This window comes from Lepisosteus oculatus, chromosome 2 (assembly GCF_040954835.1).
Source record: "Lepisosteus oculatus isolate fLepOcu1 chromosome 2, fLepOcu1.hap2, whole genome shotgun sequence".
Classification (NCBI taxonomy): domain Eukaryota; kingdom Metazoa; phylum Chordata; class Actinopteri; order Semionotiformes; family Lepisosteidae; genus Lepisosteus; species Lepisosteus oculatus.
The window spans coordinates 52,006,647-52,028,392 of NC_090697.1; the positions used below are offsets into that span (position 1 = coordinate 52,006,647).

Here is a 21,746-nt window from a genome sequence, read left to right on the forward strand (position 1 = left end):
CATATTCCAATGACCTACAACGTTTAAGGGATTCATGGTAGATTTGTCTGAAATTTAAAATTTGATGTTCATAGTGGCATTATTTTAGCAGCAGGTTGCCATGATAAGTTTGTGGCCCAATAAATGCATTGCTATTTTTTGGGTGGTCAAATTGTTACGGCCACGGACTGAGATCCATGTCAGGTCTTGTAGTAGACCCTATGTGATGCGGTAAGAGCTGGAGAAAACAGGAGGCGTGGAAAAAGGAAACACACAGGGGTTTAATAGTGCTAAACATAATAGTGATAGCCCATGAGACAGTGAACGGGGGAGACAAAGAACAGCATCCAAATCCAAATGGCTCCAAAGTCAGGTCAGGGCACAGTCCAGGAGTCTTGTGGCGAGTAATCCATCCTGGGACACGACAAGGTTAAAATCCCTCGGGAAGGGGGAAAAACACGAACAGAGGTCCAAGGGTGACTGGGTGAGATCCTCCAGACCCCAGGCTCAGGAAGCAGGAAGTGTAAGGGATGAGGCCTATGCCCTCAGGAGACGGAGGGTTTCCTGGTGCTAAGCGGGCCTCGCGACATCCTTACCCTAATGATGAGCCCCAAGGACTGGAGGAGCTTTAAAATAATACACCTAAGAAGGTACACCTGGGGAGCTTAATCACAGGAGTAGTGGACCGCCCTCTAGGGAGGGATGCCGGGCGTCACAAAATGAAGGTTTTAAGATAATATCAATATTTTGTGAAGATTAACATTAACCTGCTACAGGAGAGTTCACATTCCTAGTTCATAGCCTACCTGAAAAAGGAATACATAAAACTTTAAACATGGCTTGTACCAAAGACCATTTTCAGCCGTTTGATTTTTACAAACCGTTCTGCTATTTTCTTTGCTTAAGTCATCCCAGTTTCCTTGTTTCTGCTTGTCATCCCTGATCCTTTAGTATTCAGCAGCCCTCTTCTGGAAACCTACAGAAGAAAAAGAATGTGCTCACTGTTTTGATGTACAGTGTTTCAACAAACGTCTGTTAAAATTTGATTAATTTTAATATAGTGCACTCCCTTTTTATTTAGAGAAAGTATAAGCAATCTTACATGTTAGGGGGTGAGATTTTGTTGGTATTCTTGTTTTATTTAATACCACAATTGTGCTTAAAAAAATTGTGGGGTGAAAATAATTTTTAAATTAACATCTTACCTGACCTTGGTTCTGTTCTGATTGTAGAAAAAGCTTTTTTTTTTCTACATGATCCTTACACAGCAACCAAGGGCACTTCTTTTCCAAAGAGATACTGTATGTGGAAGGTACAGTAATTGTTCACCACAGCTTTAGTTTCATCAATGTATAGGTTATGCACCTGAGAATACAAAACCAATGTTATTTTCAAAATCTCCAAAACTCCTTTAATTAACCATTTTTTCCACCATAAAGATTTGGAGTTTCCCTTGTACGGGTATCAATTTGATCATGCTTATTTCTTGTTCTGTGAAAACAAGGTTTTAAGAAGTGAATGCTACATGTCACAAATATGACATATCCATGTGTTGAACACGTCATAGGGCCCAAGATTTGAAATGATGCCACAGTCACTTTGGCGTTCCTGTTCTGTGCAGGCCTTTGCTTTAAATACTTTAGTTTAAATACTTTTGAAAATCACCTGGGCACTTTTGTCATTCTAACAGTCTTGCTGCATACCATAAGGCCAGTTAATTGGGCCACTGAATTCCTTGCTTATTTAAAAATTAAATAAAAATATGGGCACTTTTGTCATTCTAACAGTCTTGCTGCATACCATAAGGCCAGTTAATTGGGCCACTGAATTCCTTGCTTATTTAAAAATTAAATAAAAATAGTCACACTTTTATGTATTTTTTTGCTTTTGTAGTGGAAAGGCTTATTAAAAATACAGGAATTAAGTTTGCTGCTCCCTTGCCAGTCTCTCTGTCTCTTATCTCAGTGGTGCTGGATACAGAGAGGCCATTTCATTTGGTTCATATTTAAGGTGTTTTTCTAGCTGATAGTTTCCTGATAAGGAGCAGCTCCCAATGCTGAGATTCTCCAGCAACCCTAATAAATGGTCATCTCTGACGCCTTACTGTCTGGGAGATTCCAAGGGAGAGTCTCATCCCAAGGTTTACAACCCTAAAGTCAGTGTGCGTTGTTACTCATCATCCACCTCGATCAGCCAATCAGGAACTGGTAGGGCAGGGTAACCCCACGTGGGTCTCGAATGCCCGCGGAACTTTAAACCAATGACCGACCTTAGTTCCTACAGATAAAACAGGCAGCACAGGGCTCCTCCAGTACTACTCCAGGACATCCTCAGACTCATCTCGGACAATCACGTAACAGCCAGTATGTCCGAGTGCCAGGACTTTGTTCTAAGAGTCGAGAACAGAGGTCACCAGCGCGTAACCAAAGGATCCACCGAGGTTAGCCCAGCAGCAAGCCTCGTGAACCCACCACGAACGCTCACCTGATCAACAAGTGAACTAAGGTCTGAACTGTGGACAGCTGAATATCAGTATTCAGGACTAGCGCTACATCGGGAGCAAACCGGTCTTCTTCCCGTCTAAAGAGTGTAACCTGCTGGGACCCGCTGTCACTTTTCATGTACACAAACTCTTCTAGTTCAGCCAACACTAATTAGCCGGTCTTCAGAGAGCTCACTGCTAGTGCGCCGCAGCAGAAATCTTTCCCTCCTTCTCCCACGCCTCCAGCCAAATCAGCACTGCCTGGCACTGGGCCAGAGAACACCGATTGGACATAGCAACAGCCTGCCACTGTTCCTTTGTGTCCGCGGGAGATCTGAATCCCCACAGATTGGATGAGTATTCAACCTTGTGCATTACAGCTCGAGAATTCAATTGTTACCTCAACGCCAGTTGATATCAATTTAATTCCTATGAGTGATGTACTTGCTTTTGAGTATCTAGTGTAGAAGTTGTAATCCAAGTTCATTTACGAAACGATAATAGTCTAAATGAATGGTATACCGAATGTATGTCCCTCTTGGTTTGTAACTCTTCGTGATTGAATATATACTTTTTGTATTCTGCTATTCCTCACTATAAGACCTGTTATGTTTATTTGCACATTTTATGCATTAATAAATGTATTCTCGTGTATTAGTATCCATGTGTGTGTGTTGCTGAGTATCCCACAAGGTCGGTTTTCTAATAGCCATCAAAGAATCATTTTGTGACTTACTGCTACAATTAATAATTGTCCCAGTTAATGCACAAAACCCCTACATTTATTGGTGCCTCGTGAGAGGATGCCTATGTTTTCATTGACACTTTTACTGCTGTTCTGTGCTACTATATCATTTGTTAACTGTGCCTACACCTGTCTTTATCAAACCTAACATATATTTTTTTTAATTGCTGTGACAATGAGCAACATTGAAACTTTGGAAATACTGTTTAAATATTTTTAGTTTTTCAACAGTATCTACATTTCATTAGTTAGGACTTCAGTGATACAGTACTACTGCAACTGAATCTTTACTAGAAGCAAAGTGTGTCAGGCACAAGAATGCCAGCTCCCTGCATTGGGAAGCATATTCAGATACTTTAGGGTGCCACTGGAAGGACCATTCTGGTGTCATTTTAGAGGTTAAACATTGTAATGTAAGATGTCCATTTCAACTCAAAGAGATTATGTGCAATAATAATACCCATTAAGGATATACTAACAGTGATTGTGGTAACATTTGTGAAATTATGGAAATGAGGGGTCTGACAGCAGTTACAGTCATTATATTTTTTTTGTTTAAATACAGAAAGCTAAACAGTGGCTTACCATTTAAATCCAAACTTCACTATCAGCTAAAATAAATTGATTGCAGGACTTTAGCACAGGGGTCAGGGTTTGTCATAATTGTTTCACACAGGTAAAGAGTTCGCTTTGCTAGAAATGCATTTAAAAGGCACAGTAATGCAGGCACATTTTGAGTATTTCAAAGTTGTGTGATGGAACACCCAGAAAATGTGATTGTTGCCAAGATATTTGATGTGAATAGTTTGAGATGAAATAAAATGTTGAGAAGTTTAGTAGTATTCATGTAAATCTCTTCCACTAAATGAGTGCACTTTTATGAGCTCTTCTTTTTTTGTGTGTTTCAGAGATGTCTAAATTGCTTCTCAGTTTAGGTTTAAAACTGCATGGGTGGCATAAACATCATTTTACATTTTATCTAAAATATTAAATCTTTTTTATGTTAAGTTGAACAAAAATAGGTCAAAGGAGTCTCTTTCAGATTTGTACTCTATGGAACATAGAAGCACATTAAAAATGCTCTCAGCCTGTAATCCCTTGGTGCTCTGAAGTAATGCATATAGACTGAAATTAGGTCAGGTGGACCTACAGTACCCTGTCATAAAGAAAGATGAAGAGTTTTGCTGTTCACATGCAAGTTTAGAAGTCTCTTTGTCAGCCCTCTGTTTAGTAAAAAATAATCCTATGCATTTAGCTGTTTCTCTGCCAGTGTATTTTCTCTGTGACTCTCTGCTTATTAGAATTGAATTATTTGGCAGAACATTTCTGTGAATGAAATAATTATGGTGTGGTGTATTTTGCATCATTTGATCTACACTGTGTTAAAAGGTGTCACGGTACTTGTCACTGATGTTTGATAGGCAACCTAAAAAAAGGTTTTTTCAGTTGAGCCAGTTTGGCACCCCTGGTAACAGTATCAGGATCAGGGGAAGAGGTGATGCTGTTGCTCCTGCTGCACAGTTTTGGGGATCATTTCATGGTGTTTTTTCTATCAAAACTAATGTTAGTTCCCTCATGTAGATGGTCATTTTTTCTTCTTATGTGATTTACAGAATGTAGTCTGTTAAAAAGCAGTTGGAAGAAAATAGTTACTCATCAAGACAGGACACTGAAAGCTGGACCGGGCAGATTTTTTTTAACCTGACTAATGTAATAAGTTTTTTATTTTTAGTTTTTTCTCCTGTCAAAATTCTGTACCAGTGAGGTTAGCTGGGTAAATGAGCAGGAATAAAATAACTGCTGACTATAGATCTGATTTAAAGACCTCATAGAGGAATGTCCCTGTGCTTCATGTGGAACATCTACTGTGCCTGTGCCATTCTGCTTTCATACTAGTGTTCACACAAAGGTGGACAATTTATTACAAATGGTACGTTCATGCTTGGGGTTTCTGACTGGGAGATACCATGTGACAGGCACTGTGCATGATGTGTGAGCTCTTTTGTCCGAAACTCAAATTATAAAATGATAGCACAGCTAAAATTTACAATAATTGAACTTATCATGCCTAATGTTTATCTAGAATCTAGGGATCCATTTCTAATTTATTTTCAGTCTGTGAGGAGTTGGAAAAGCCCTGTTCCTATTTTTGCTTTTGCTGTTTTTCATTTATAAAGTTACAAATTTTAAGTTATAAATAGGTATTTTGTTAGATAATGTGAATGAAAAAGTTTACCTTAAAATTCAAATATAAATAGGCTGTACTGCTTCTCTATATACTAAGAATCCACAAGGTATACAAATATATAATGGAGGTACTTCATATATACTGTTTATAGCAGATAGCCATGTATCAGACCTTCCAATCAACTCACCTTTGATGCAACTAGCTGTTTAATTATATAATTGAATTAATTATTATTTCAATCAAGCAAGTAAGGATTGTTAGATATAAATCCTGCATTGGGATTGATTAGATGGTATGGCATCTAATTACCCCTGGTACAGAGTGCTCAACTCATTTAGAATTTTTAGAGGGAGTGCTTGAGAAATTCATTATAAAAAGAATTCTGCTGCGAATTCTCACAACAGCACTGAGCTGCTTGAGCTTCAGTCACTGTTAATGTATGGTAAGTTCAATACTTGAACATTTTAAAGACAGAAATGTCTCTCAAGCAGATAGGGCATTGATAGTTACTTGCCATGTGTATATTTCTGCATCATGTTCATGCTTTCCTGAGACTCTCAGCACCTTCAACTTCCAGGATTGAAACTAGACTTTCCTTTTGATTGATTATGGTATAACTGTGGCTTCAGATACCAAATTGGGTCATTTCTATTTTGGTGCACACTACACTGCATTAAAAATATTTAGAATGGGGCTTGGGGTTTTCTATGCAGCAAATCATTACACAGTACACAACGACTAGTTTCTCGAGATTCACACTATTTAGGTGAGTTATAACAAAGGGGGTGATTACATATGGAAGTTTTATATTTCTAATTAATTTAGGAGGATCTGTAGAATTTTGTTTTCAGTTTGACCATACAGAGAGTTTTATAGCAATCATTGGCAAAACATCCCACTTAAATACATTATGATTCCATATTGTAAAACAATAAAGTGTGAAACATTCTTAGCAGTGTAAATATTTTAGCCACTGTAAAACATTTACATAGGACAGCTGTTAAATGTATAGTATATGAAGAAATTATATCAATAAAATATCAAGTTAGTTATTGTACTAACCTACTGTAACTAGCAGATGTTGCCAATCTTTAGGAACAGGTGACCTGTATGACTTACTTAAGATTTAGGACTCTCCAGAACCAGGCTTGGAGATTATTGATTTTGACTAAAGTATAACACAAAAACATTCTCTTTCTGAAATGAATTATTTAAATTATTTTATCAATATTAATTAGATACTTCATGCACAAAAACAAGTGGCGAGAGAACAGTTTAATTACTTTACTTAGCATTAAAAGGTGGTTAATACAAGTATTTAGAGATGACAACTAGTTAAAGTATGCCTAATTCACAATAACTAATAATAACACAATAAGTAATTCAAAATCAAATTACTCATTGTAACAAAATGTAATTCCTTCATTATGCTGTTTGAAGCCTTTGAATATGAAATTTAACGATTGATAGTTGGACTACAAACCCATCAAGAATACCAGAGCTGGTACATGAGGGCATTCTTCCTGACATGCTGACTCTCTTTTAGATTCTCTCAAACTGGTGGATTGATTTCTTACTTCACCTGATCCACTGTGTAGTGAGACAACCCATGAAATACTGTTTGAGATTTCAGATTGAGATTTACATGCATGGAATAAGAAATGAGAACAAAGTTAAACATGCATATAATTGTATTATTTAAATCATAAAAATGTCTTGCATTTGCATGTCTCATTGCATCCCAGTGTCAAGAGCTCACCACACAACAGATCAAGTAGAGAAATTACTTCACCACTCCGAGAAACTTGGAAAAAGACTTTGGGTGCTCTTTTCAGGGATGTTTTAAATGTCATCTATCTTGTCTATAATACACCTATTTATGTAACCCCCTAGTTATACAGTATTTAACAATCAAGAACAGATAAAATTAGTGAATATGTTGCCTCCTATTGATTTATGATTTTCCCCCGTGCCGGTCACAGCCCAGAGTGCTTCTACACAAATGTTCTAGTGCATCTATGAATGTGCACTGGGTGTTTACCTGTCCTTCTTGTAGAAGAGGAGGTGTATTTCGTGTTTGAGTTGGCTACTGTACATTTATGATTTAGTTGTTGCATATCTCAGGTGTAACAGAGTATTACATTATTACCGTAATATGTTCAGAACTTCAGATTAGTGCACTTTGGTTTTGTTTCCTATTTCTTTTTCAAAGCTACAATATAAAGCAGAACCTGGGGGAAGCCATGGTCCTATTATCCATTTAACTTGAAGCCTAAATTTGGAATTAATTTCCTGATGTAATAATTCTTATTCATAGATTAGAGTGACATTGTGATAAAATAGACCTCACAGAACATTTGAGCTTCTTTAATATGAAACCATTCCATACTTCTAATGTGTATCATTTAAAACAGAAAAGTACATAAAATGACAGTGTTCATATCTCAATTGTACATTGTCTGTTGTAATGATATGGCAAGAATGTCAGAATCAGTTTGGTTAGCGCATGCCTGTGATAGAAAGAGACACTCAATTCCTTGCTCTTTCTTCCCCTCCCACTTCTTCCTTTAACAAAAAAAAGCAGTTTTCTTGTTTGAAGCAAATAACCTCATAAGACAGCAGTCTATGAGGCAGCCTTCATCTTTGACGTTAGCAATAAGAATGAAATGGTCTTGGCAGTCTTACTATGATGCTGTAAACTCTTTGTGTTTTGCAGCACAGCTGCAGATTGAGACTATAATGCTATAATGCTCAGTTACAGTAATTATAGCAAAAGGTTATTTAACACAGTTGCAGAAGAATGGGAAAAAAGTGAAGTCATGGAAGAGGCAGAACTACCTAGCTTTCCCTAAAATCCAGATGTTTTTTTAATTATATATAAAATTGGTTGTTATTGCATTTTCTTAGATGTTGATCTAGTATTGAAACATATACTGAAAAAAACACATTCTTATTCAGGACATGTTCTTGAGCTACTGTATTGACTGCAAAATGGACATTTTGTATATACAGTATATAGGGTATTCCTAACTTTGTCTCTGCTTCAGTGACATTTCACTTTATCCGTACTGTATATCATCCATGTTCCACCCATTTGACTTTGTGTCACCTGGTCACACGCAGAAACCTTGCATCAAATATCTGAGACTGGTCTATTTCTAGGCTGACGCTTCCAGATTGTTCACTAAATTACCTTCATTGTATTTATTATTTTCTTCTTCAAATTGATTGAGTTTTTAATTTATTTTCAGACATTATTCCCCTTTCATAACTGGAAAGATTCATTAGAGGAAAGAGGTCAGGTTCGCTCCAATCTGTAAGGTTGAATGTTTAACCTTAAAAGCTGACAAAACTTCTGACATCAAACTCTCACTGTGCATGCTGTACACTGCTAAGTAAATTTCTGTCAATCTCATTTCACTTTGGTTGTTAGGATAATTCTGAAAGAGCAGTATTTTGTAGTACAAAAATCCCTGATTTGTAGCCTTGTTAATTTATCGATGTGTAGTGCAAAAAAACAGGTTTTGTAGGTTCTGATCAATGTGATTTACAGTTTTCTAAGGAACAAAATTGTGGTTCCTTCTCACACAGCTAAGCTGTGTTAATAATGGTGAAAGTTGTTAACATATAACACACCAGCAGAGGCTCTGATGCTTATTATATGCATATGTTGTAATTACTGTTTGGGGCTAAGCTGTCTAATTCTTGCACAGCTATGAAAATGTGCATGCATGTACAAAGGAAGATTAAACCTTTTCATTTACTGAAGCCTTGTATCCTGTGCAATTTGCACAGCACACTTTGTCAACAGTCCTGCCTAACTCTGCACAGTATATAAATGAATCTTTAAATTAAAAAAAAAACAATTAAAACAGCACATTTAAGGATTATCCAGAAATATATGATTATATTTTACAGGGTGAGGTACTGTAGGTGACAATGGAGGTGTCTAAGGCTCTAGATAAAGTGTGTTACACCTGGCTGTGTAAACATTTCCAGCTTCAAAGCAGAGATGTAGGGGTTCTAGAGTCTAATTAAAGTACTCATAAAGTTCACTTTAGTTAAGTGTCAATCAACAGTCCAGAAACAGATCAGATCAAGAGAAGGAGAGCAAAAAAAGAAGGACAGATGTTCAAGATCATCAGAAAAGACCCGGTTGGAGCTAAGTATTTGGATCTTGCTAAGAGAGATTGCTATTCTGTAGCTTTTAGAGAATAACTCCTCAGTTTAATACTGCCTCTCCTGCTAGTGGATGCATAGTAGAATAAGGAGATGGGCTCTCATTTATTTTGTGGCATCCAGGTTAGAGAGAGAGGTTGGTTTAATCATAAGTTCTGTTTAGTTTAGAAGGCAGCTTATCTCCTCTTTGACCACAGTAGGCATTTTTAATAGTCCAGTACTTGGTATCAGGCTGGAGTTTTCTATACCAACTGCTCGGGTATATTCTGGCAGAAATCCTTACACGTTGGGGGTTGTGATCTGAAAATTCTCACCCTCTTTATTGACCTGTGCTAATCAGTTTGTGACTCCTGTGCTTTACATATACACAAGATATTTGTTAGTGTACGTTTTATATTATGCTAAAATGTTATAAAGACTATAGCAAATGGTTTGCAAATACAAGAATTATACTGTGCATTTTTGTGAATGTACTCCATACACATGCCTAGACAAAGTATCTAAAACAAAACATTTATTTGTTCACTTTAGCCAGGCAAAATAATATTGCCTTATTTTATTTTAAATAAATAAGTACATCAGGAATGTAGGCCTATTCAGAGCAGCGAGATTAACAAAATATCAGTTTGGTCATCTACTGTATATGACTTGGAATTGATGTAATGTCAGACAGTCACATCATGTACACTGCCACATAACGGGATAATCCCTGAAGAGGAAGGCCATTCGTTGTGTTCCTCAGATACCGCTGTGTGTTTTGAGCAAGTCCTTAGTATAATAATTTAATTTAATGTTCAGACAACTTAAAGTGCTTTAACATCACTACAGCACAGTGCCCCAAGATAATTGCAATCATATTCCTAATTAAAGGGTTCAGTTATTGTATTTTGGAGTTTTGGATGTTACACCAGCTGCAACTCACAACTGGCAACCCACTGGAGCTAAGCAGGTGTGAGTCTGGTCAGTACCTGAGTGGGAACCTCCTGGGAAAAGGTTGCTGCTGGAAGAGGTGTTAGTGGGGCCACTAACTAGGTGTTAGTGGCGCTCATCCTATGTTTGTGTGGATCCTAATGCCCCAGTATAGTGATGGGTACACTATACTGTAAATAGGCGCCATCCTTCAGATGAGACATAAAACGAAGGTCCTGACTTTCTGTGGGTATTATTATTATTATTATTATTATTATTATTATTATTATTATTATTATTATTATTATTATTATTATTATTACTTCTACCACTACCACTACACCTGATTTACTGGTCAGTATTTATCCAACATCTTTGTTGTTGCTGAATAGCAGAATACAATTCTCAGACTAAAAGTTCATTTTTAGGTGTTTTACTCTCAAATAGAGCAGATTTTTTATGTGGTTTGTTATTTGGTTACACAGAATTGGAGAAAAAGGAAGCATTTTTAGTTAAATGTGATTTAGCTGTTTGGATCTCTGTTGACACCTGTGTGGAAATTGGCTCCTTCAGGTGCTTGAAGTAGAAAAATACTTTGCAACTGCTGGGCTAAATATCACCTGATGAAATCATCCATCACTGACTTCTGTCCTTATTGACTTCTTGTCAAGGTGCTGTCATCTTTTTTTTCCCTTAATTTTGCTCCTGCTGTGCTTCAATACTACAGTTCAGCCTAATAACGAGAGATTTTCTTTCAACGTCCCTTTGATTCAGACTTTTCTCCAGTTATGGTTTTTGTCATACACACCTAAAATGAGAAAGTGTCTGTAATAGGATGTAGTCCATGACTGACATAAGGGAGGCAGATCCTGTTTTGTTATTGCTTTCCAGACTCATATATAGTGTTTTGCAGTTTCTGTGTTTATTTTTTTCACTTGATCTCCTTTTTGATCTTGCGTTCAGCCAATTCTGTTTCCAACTTTAAAGCAATAAAACCCAGCAAAATAAGAAATGGGCCAAAGTGCTTTTCACATCACATCACAACTGTTGAGTGTTTTGCAAAACCACCAGCACAATTTTGCAGGTGATCACTGATCTAGGAGCCTATTTGACCTACAGTATACTTTAGTCCCCATTTTACAAATCGATGTGATTGTGCATTTATCTTTTTGATAGACATACTAAACTTTATTTTCTGCAGCACTGAGGTGAATAGCATACAATTATCACTGGATTCCAGTTTTGCTAATTATGATTTAAAGAGATATAAGTCATTACAAAATGAATACCAAAAATGTGGAACACAATGTATTATGCAATTTTACATCACCAAATAAATCCAATACAAAAATAAATACAACTAGAAAAAAAATCATCAGGGAAATGTGATGTGAATCTTACAATGTAATTTCTAACAGGACACAGTAAATAAAACACTGTTTCAGTGTATAGTGACTTCATTGAATATTTCTCTAGCGATTTTTCAGTCATTGTTAACCATACTTCCGGTGTTTTTTATTGATCAGGAATCATGTTCCTCCATCAGGGTGTGATGGCTTCCTTCTCCAGAGTGTTATTTTTTTAAACATAATTAAGTTATGCATTATTATGGTAATAAAATGTCATATAACCTAGACCCTTTAGAACCTCAGTGTCAGAGGACTAAATACTAGTTATTTGGCAGGAACTGATGTTTTTTTCGCAGATGCGCTTAAGGAAGTGAGGAATATTATTTTATTTATTTTTATTCTCACAGTCAGCCCAATCAAATGCTGTATAACTAAATAAGACAGTTATAAGAAATAACTAAGCAACAGGAATATAATCAGTTAATATTTAGGTTCAGCATTTAGTAAAGTTAAATGTGCTTAAGGATCCAGTTAATGTTCATATTCAAACAATACAGGCTTGAGATTGCTTATAATGTAAACTGATGGGCTTGGTTCTATTAAGAAGTAATAAACCTATTGTTCTATTTTTTGGTTTTGGTTTTTGGTATTAGGCACAATAGTTAGCATTGCTGTTTTGCAGTACTGGGGTCCTGGGTTCAATCCTGGGTCCTGTCTGCATGGAGTTTGTATGTTCTCCCCATGTTTATGTCAGTTTCTCCGGGTGTTCCAGTTTCCTCCCACAGTCCAAAAACATACTGGTAGGTTAATTGACTTCTGGGAAAAATTGGCCCTGGTTTGAGTGTGCGCATTTCTTTGTCTGACTTGTGATAGACTGGTGTCCCATCCAGGGTATACCCTGTCTTGCACCCGCTACATGCTGGGATTGGACTCTGGAAGTTCTGAAATGTAAGAAGCAGTTCAAAAAACAATGAATGATTTTAGGTATTTTATTTTACTTTTTTAAGGGTTAGTTCTCACTGTAAAATTTAAGTTAGGGTCTATCTTCTTTTGATCACTAAAATGAAAACATTTCCCCAAATCAACATTAAACATTTAGATTTTAATACTTTTATGTTTTTTTATTTAAGATTAAATTGTAATGTCACATACAGAAAGGTAGACTGTAGTGAACAACTTACAGTTATTTTTACCTCGCAGTTGTGGTAATTTAATTAACACCACTGCATCTGACGTGCCACCCCTCACTGTCTGTTTTGCTGTGTTTCAGGATAACATAAATGTGGATGAAGCTGCCCATTTCCTGGTGGAGAACATCCTAGCCAATGACAAGGGCTTGCCTTATGAGGACAGTAATGGAGACAAGGTGAAACTGGACCAGGAAGCTGTGGCAGCAGAGAGCAAGTCCCAGTGCTGCTAGCGTTACAGCTCATCAAGAGAACATTCAAGTCAAGGACTGGATTTCAGGACTCAACATTAAACTCTGAATCCCACGTCAGTTTGAGCTAAAGTCAGTAATACAGTCTTTGACCTCATTCTGGCTAACTGTTACCACTACTTTGTAATTGTAATTGTAATTCTGTGGGCCATTTAAGCACTGTGGCATCAAATGCAAACTTTCACAATGTTAATATGATCATTCCTCAAATCTAATGGTTTGACTAAGTTGGGCCCAGAGTCCTAAGCCCTTTTAGCCTTCAGTGGTCTCACTGGTAGAAATAGGGGATAGAATTTTTAATGTTCTTGTTTTAATATACCCCTTTGCACAGAGGCCCAATTGTTTTATATCACATTTCTGTCTGAGCAATTAGAATGAAAACATTGAAAGGTGCTGCTTCATTTAACAATGACCTAACATTCTTTTATGAATATAGTTTCTGCTTTAGTTTTGCAGTGAGAAAAAGGGGGTTGTATATGTTTGTCTTCCTTTATTTGGTTTAAGTGCCAGAGTTCTACTGATTTCCATTGAAGACATCTTAAGTAACCAACATAGCTGAAACCATGAAATTAAATAATTGATTTGATAAATGTTTCTGCTGCATGAAATTTTAACTAGGTGCATTTTACAAACACTTTACTAGTCTTTCTTCCATCTTTGAATGCTATCTTATATTTTTTTATTTTATCATACAATTGTGGCTTTCTTTTTTCTTTGATATACAGGTAGGTGTTTCACTAGCACTGTTCTTACATTTTTAGCCGTGATTAGGGTCCTGGCTTTCTGTCTCACAAATACAGTGAACTTGTGCTTCTCTCCCTGGTATGTAGCATGATACATGATACAGTTTTCTGCTGCAAGTAGTTCTAATTCTAGAAAAGAGCATGTACGGGTTAGCATACATATATCTCATGTCACGAGACAGGTTATTTTACCCTATGGATGATGTGTTATTGCAGTAGTAATCCTGCTCAGTATGAGAGGAACTGCAGGTTCAGACAGTTGGGTTCTGTGTTTGGTTGAGGATGCTGAGAAGCTCCCATCTGTCGAATTATGACTGAACACCACTTAATTAGAATCCCACCTTGAAGAATAATATCTTATTGAGCATGTTTGTAGCTTGGGGAATGCCTGTACCAAGCTGAAGAGTTGTCTGTAAAAAGGGTTTCTAAAAAACCAACTCCAGGCCTAGGTTAGAATAAACTCACTTTCTATTCAATTAACAGCCTCTTTCTCACATAGTGTAGTTAAGGTTACATTAATGTCCGCATTAGCCTCTGACTTATTTTTGGAATAAACAGTAGTATTGACAGATAACTAATGTAATTAAATAGTGTGTGCCTCAGTTTATAAATATTTCTCTAATATTTTGCATATAAGCATTTATACAACATACTATCATAAAGAGGGGTACATTAATCACATACTGTAGCTTGTTTCATATTGCAAAAAATACAAATCTTTTTTAGTACGTTTTTGTAAAGCCATGAATATCAAGGTTTCACAATGCAAAAGGTACTTCAAAGACACTTTTAAGGACATCATTCTATGTAAAATGTTTACAATAAAAGGACTGATGGGTTTAGCATGAATCATAAAATCTCTAGTTTATTGTTTGAGAACGCTTAACAGGGCTTAGCAATAATTTGCTAAGATTCAGCAATTCACGTTTATCATTTGTAATGTACCTTCCAGTAAACTAATGTTACATTAAGAGCACTTTTAGGATGGGGTTGCATGTAACACTAATGAACATGAGCTTAAATAATTATGCAGCACACTCAGTTACAGTATTAGAGAAAGGTCAGCGGAGCTGCCTTCTATTCAGTGGTTTGCTTTCAGAGATTAATTGAAGCAGTGTAAAAGAGGTAACATGACAAATTATATCATTTTTTTATTATTTAAAATATTTGCAGCCATTAATCATTTAATTCCTCTAAGCTAATTCTAATCTTTAATGTTCTATTTTTATTCAGTTTTTGAAAATCCATTTTATTATCTTTTAAATCTTTATTAAATTCTTTAATATATAAGTGACAGACTAAACAAGTCATGTGTTTTTCTGAATGTTTTAGAAATTCACTAGTAGATACATTTTAAATGTAAAAAATAGTTTATTGAATAGGAATTAGATCTGTCAAAGGCTTGTGGTAGATGCTTAAATATACAAGAGTAAAATTACTATTAGAAAAGCAAAATATAAAAGATATGTCCCCTGCGTTCCATATACACTATATTCCAATAGTTTTAAATCTAAATATAAATTATATTTATATAACCAATAAAAATTGTGGGAAATGTATTACTATCCATACCAAGAGGCATTAAAATACTGCAAATGATGTCCTTTAAAAATAACATTACTGCCATTCCTATTGTTATCATTTATATGGTTCAAGTAAATGGAGGAAAAAATTCACTCTTTTAAAATGCAATGTGTCATTTTTCATAAAATACTTTTAAGTGAACTAATAGTTTACATACTAGAAGTATATAACTAAGCATATGCAGCTCTATAGAAATGATCCGAAATGCACTGAAACACCAGTCATCAAACCAGCCATTTTAAATGTTATGGAACTTTATCATTAACTGGTAGCCGCTTTACTATGGCGATTTTATTCATCAGTTTTGGGCAACTCTGCACATATATGTGCTACCTACTTTTTGCTTTTTAGCGTTGTAGAGGCTTATGACACAAAACTGAAATGGATGCATGATTTTTATTTTGTTTTAATTAATGGCTGAACAGATTGTGAAAACTAGAAAAGGATGAATCTGAAGTGTGGATGTCTTTCATTGAAATAAACTAAAATCACATAATATTAAACCATTCATGTTTGATGCCGATCTGTAAGTAGTTCAGTAAAGTGATCCTGTTAAACCTTTAGAGAAAAATGTAGCGGATCCTCTAAAAGGCTTCAGATATCAATATGATTGATTGTGTTCCTTTCTGTTTTCAAAAATGCAAATAGTTTTACATGTGCATTGAGAAACAAAAACAGTATTGTTTTCACTGTGTATGGCAATAATGTTCTTATTTATCAACCAGGATTATAGAAGCAAACAATAAATAATTGCAGAATTACTTTTTTAAAGTTTTTTCTATGAAAACGTATTAAAATACACATTGGCATTAAAAATGCACATAATAGTGTATATTACTGTACTGTATGTGCACATAATGCACATAATAGAATTTTTGCAACCACAGTGAACACAAAACTTTTATTTTCCATGTAGTTTTTTCATAATATTTGAAATTGTCCAAATTCCAAATGCAAAGAATAAGGACTTTCACTGACACATTATAAGTCCTGCAGTGCTTTACAGGAGAGTTAGCACTGACTGAAGGTCAGTGTGCACTAGACACTGACATCAGTACAAGCTGTGTCCAGCAGGTCCTTAGAATAACTGTTGCAATCTTAGGAAACTTGTGCTAACTGTACTCCAGCAATTCATGTCACTTGGGAAATCCCAGCCACACTTGACTAAAGATTTGCCTGTGCCTGAAAACTCTGACTTCTGGACTATGGAGCTCCAGTGCCACTGCTTAAGATCTTTAAATTTAAGATATTTTTTAAAATTCTATGCATACCTTAGCCCCTAAATATCTAAAAATCTGCTGGAAGAATACATTTAATGCTAGTTGAACGAAATTGTCTGTACTGAGTGTCATAATGTACTCTGTAATAGGTAAGGTAAGATAAGACAAGATCACTTTATTAGCCATATACAATTTCTTGCATTAGGACTTTGTCTTTTTGCAGCTTGCTCTCCATTTTGATGTACTAAACAAGTACAATCTTAATTGCAAGGGTTTGTGAAAACTTTGTGGCTGCAATATGTCTTGGCAGTCAAATAAACTCAAATAAAAAATATGCCTTTGTCCTTACTGAAAAATTTAATTCAAGGTATTCCTGTATAAATATAAATGTAGTAGATTTTTATGTGAGGTTTCTCAAACATTACAATGATACTGTATGTACAATTATAGGACTTAGAATAGCTCCTGTTTGTTAATTTTGGAAGGCATATCCTAAGCTGCTGCTTCAATCTATCACCACCCTGTGAGTAACAATCAACCAAACAGACACTAAATTATACAGTAGGTTTATAAAAGAGTATTTCTTGTTCTCTCTCGTCTGTTCCAGTTAAGTGAAGCACCAAATAAGTACTAGATTATCTCAAAGACGACTTGGAATCTGTGTATCAGAAACATGCCTGATCTATGAGTGTGTGATACAAATGAAATTATAATTATCACAGGCAAATTATAATTATCAGAGTTATGCCAAGTAAGTGTCTCTTATTTTCTCAAGAACGGCTGCATTTTTGTATACTGTAGCTGAGAGAAGAGAAATATAAAATGTGTGTTGGATACCTTCAGAAAAAATGTGCTTTCTTTTTTTACTTCCCCTTCTCCACCTTCCTTTTTGTTACTAGTTCTTAGTTTGGTCCTAGTAAGATAGATCAGGACAGCTACCCAGAACATTTTTCAGTTTCTACTCTAGGATACAAGGCCTGGTGTAGTATAGTAGGCTATACTACATGCCAAATTAATCACAAATGACCTACTGCTACTTATTCAGAAAGCTGCCACAAAGCTTGCTGAATTCTTTCTCTAAGTTTTTCAACAGATTGAAATCAGTAATTTGGACCTCCTCTGATAAAGGCTTTCTTTTAGTAGGTAGGATGCAACAGAACTGCAAATTGGATTATTTGGACATCTGGTCCATAAAGTGATGCCTACATAAGACCAGAATGGCAGCTTGAGCACTGTATGGATAATACAGTATATGGTGCTCATTTTATGAAAAATAAATCCTTCATAAGAAGGTTCAATGAAACAGAAACAGAAAATTTTTCATCTTTATTAAAGATAAAAACATGGTATTTATGGGGTATTACTTTCTTTAGCTTTTTTTTTATATTCCCCCAAAATTACATCAGTTTTCAAACAGGTCTAAGCAATGGTTTTTTGTTGTTGTTGAACGGGTAGGAAATCTTGTTGTACCACAGTTTCATTCACTGGAATACTGCATTTACTTTTTCTCACACCAATGTTGCAGTGTTGCTGTTGGCAACCACAGTGGCCTGTGGGAGTAATATGCCTGACTGCTACAGCAGACTATGCAGATAAAAAAGGAATTTTACAATTCTCTAATCCCTGTAATTCAATGTAAAGGGATTGTCTAGTATGTTTGCCGTTTCTTGTAATTAAATATTTCTTGGCCTGAGTTTTGCTTTTGACCCAAGAGATGTTGTTCCATGGTGCCACGGCGAAGTCACTTATCTTATTTTGTAGTGCAAATAGTATATAAATATTGCTCACTTTTCAATTACTACTTATTCAATTGAGGGACATAGTGGCCTGTAGTCTATCCCAGGAAGCATTGGGCGTAAGGTGGGATTCACCCTGTATGGGATGCCAGTCTAATTACTGGGCACAAACCCATTACTGGGCACAAACATGCAGACACTCACACCAGGGCCAATTTAGAGAAGTCAATTAACCTACCAGCATGTTTCTGGTCTGTGTACATGCCTCCTGTCATGTAACCTTAAGTCCTTGCATTGAAATGTGTATTTACATATAGTACCTGGGGCTCTTTGAACTCTCACCATTTCTGATCCTCCTTATCTTTAATCATTCTTTTTAATTGTTTCCTTTTTAAAATTTGAGAAATTTGAGGGTCATGGAAATCATTCATATAATTCTAGTAGTATTTTAAGATGCTAGATTTTAGAAATGGGTTATTTGTGTAAAAAAGCTAGGAATTCAAACTACAAACAGAAATGTAGACAGAAGGAAAGCTAATATTTGTGTGTGTCAGTCATAAAAGAAGCATCTTATGCACATTTTTTGTAGCTCTTCTTTATTAATTTGTTTCATGTATTATCATGTGAACTATCACACATATTACAAGTATCAACCTTGTGAATACCTTTCATAGGGTCAAGCATTAAACTTGAGAGAGTTTGATCTTTCCAATACAACCACTATAGGATGACCTATCATCTAATGACTTGTTTTGGCAATGTTCTAATATCTGCTTTGGTAAATTTGTTTTTTACACATGTGCCCTGTTCTCTCAAAAACAGGCTGTTCAAATGTATTTCTCCAGATTACATGGTTAAACTGCTTTCCTGACATGTTGTTAAAGATGCTCTGAAGTGAGTCAGAGCCAAAGTTACTTTTGTCACCTTTACTGATATGTCCTTATAAATATATTAGTTTGCAGTATATTTATAAGATACACATGAACCAGATACAAAACCCTAACCTTGGGAAATAACCTAGAAATATCAACTGTTCAGTAATCAGCTCACATGTGCTCTACCTAAAATGAAAATAAATAAAATAAATTTTTGCACGTATATTCAAGAGAATGCATTTTGTTCTCAATTACACTAATTTGAGTCATCAGTGAATGTTTTTAGAGCCACTATGTCAAAAAATAATAACTGTACAGTTTCTTATTTAATCTTCTTTGATGTTTAAGGACTCTTGAGGTTTTTTTTTGTATTAAATGCAATATGTTTCTTCAACAATTATATTCAGGGGAAAACAATATTTTTCTTACTCAATTAAAATACATTATTTCTATGTGAATCAATAGTATTTCCTACATACCTGTACTAGTTTTATTGTTGTTGATAATGAGAATTTTATTTTCACTCTCTTTAATGATACTGTTACGATTCCTTTTAAAATTATAAAATTGCCTATGACCAACACAAATCGTTTATTCTAAAGCTACTGTATAACTGACAGATTATATGACGTTCGGTATGACCAATTGCAAACAGATCAGAAACAGTAGAGTATTACGCACAACACATCTAACTGAATATCCATCCATTTTCCAACCACTGAATCCAGTTCAGGGTCACAGGGGACCCAGAGCATATCCACAGCATCTAACAGGCACACGGTGGGATACATACTGGATGGGATATCAGTCTACCGAGGACACACATGGACACAGACACGCACACACTCACACTATGGAACATTTTTTCCAGAACCAAATTAACCTACCAGTATGACTTTTTACTGTGAGAGGAAACTGCAGCACCAGGATGAAACCCACGTGAACATGGGGAGACCATACCAACTCCACACAGATAGCACCGCAGATCCAGAATTGAACCCAGATAGCAATGCAAACTGCATTGCATCTGCTGCACCACTGTGCAAACCCAAACTGAATATGTATCGAGAAATAAACAAAAACTTCATACATCAGATGTTACATTAGAATATTTAAATGTATCACTGTGTTTAAAGTAAAATATGTATGTTTTTTAATTGTGTACTGTGCTATATGTGAAACTATCAGCATCACACTGTTTTGTGTAAAAATACAGTGAACCTCTTTTGTCTTGGAGTCATTGTGAGTACATTTGTGAATAAATCCCACAACTTAAAGGACAGTTTTAAAACAATGACTGATACGATTATATTTTGGATCTGTGGCTATTGTTTGGTCATAAAATTGTGTATTTAGTCATATATCTTCAGTTTGCTCTTAGATTCTGTCTGGGAAGTGTAAACCAGATGGAAGAAGTTGTATGTCACATGGCTGATAAATTCCAACATGTATCATGTGCTCTATTCTCTTTGAATAAAAGAATTTCTGTCTGAAAAGCCTAAAGCTTCTTAAGCATGTAAAGATTCAATATTCACAAAATGCATAGCTTTAAGAATATAATCTAAATATAGATGAGAAATGCAGTTTCACTTACAGAAAATGCATTCTCTTTTCATCCTTGCATGTGGTAGTTAAGAAGCCTGGCAACTGAGAGCGTATAACTGAAACACAGCGCACAAGGCAGAAAACACTATAACCTGGCACACATAAAGTACATTAGCACAATGTACAGTAGTGATGTCAGTCTGGAAAATGAAGCAAGGGAGGAAAATGGAGCAATATGTAATACATTTTTGTTTACAAAATCAATTGTATAAATACATTTTTGTCTACCAAATCAATTTTTTTCATTCTGTATTCAAGGCAAAATATCTTATACATAAAAATATATAGGATGTAAGCAGCGTTTCTCAAGTACTGTACTTATTTTGTGATGTATTATTTTCAAGACAATGTGGGGCAGAAATAAAGCCAAAAAATATTAGTGTATGTTGTTAAAAGCATAAAATGTAAATTATGTTAGAATCATTTAGAATATTGTGTATAATTTTGATCATAATTTGGAATCAGCGTGGACAAAAGGAGCCAGCTATATTCCTGGTCTTAATGAAATAGCATGACAGGCTGAAGGCACTTGAACCTTGTCTTGAACAGAAAATACTGTGAGGAGACCTGATATAAGTACACTAATCCTTTGTTATATGAGCATAAATTGGTTCCACAGTTTATCTCATTGGTGAATTATTGTAAAAGCAACACTATGTCCAAAAAATCTCAGATTCTTTCCATTCATTAAAGGACTTTTTGGATGTACTTGAA

The 21,746-nt window shown here is 35.5% G+C and overlaps 1 protein-coding gene across 1 annotated transcript in view; it reads left to right on the forward strand.

Moving 5' to 3' along the window:
* Positions 1 to 21,746, forward strand: part of rab32a (RAB32a, member RAS oncogene family) — a 55,529-nt gene extending 33,783 nt beyond the window's left edge. The window contains exon 3 of the mRNA XM_006625811.3: positions 13,102 to 21,746. Within this exon, the coding sequence (XP_006625874.1) occupies positions 13,102 to 13,251 (150 nt within the window). The 3' untranslated portion in view covers positions 13,252 to 21,746. The remainder of the gene's footprint in view (positions 1 to 13,101) is intronic.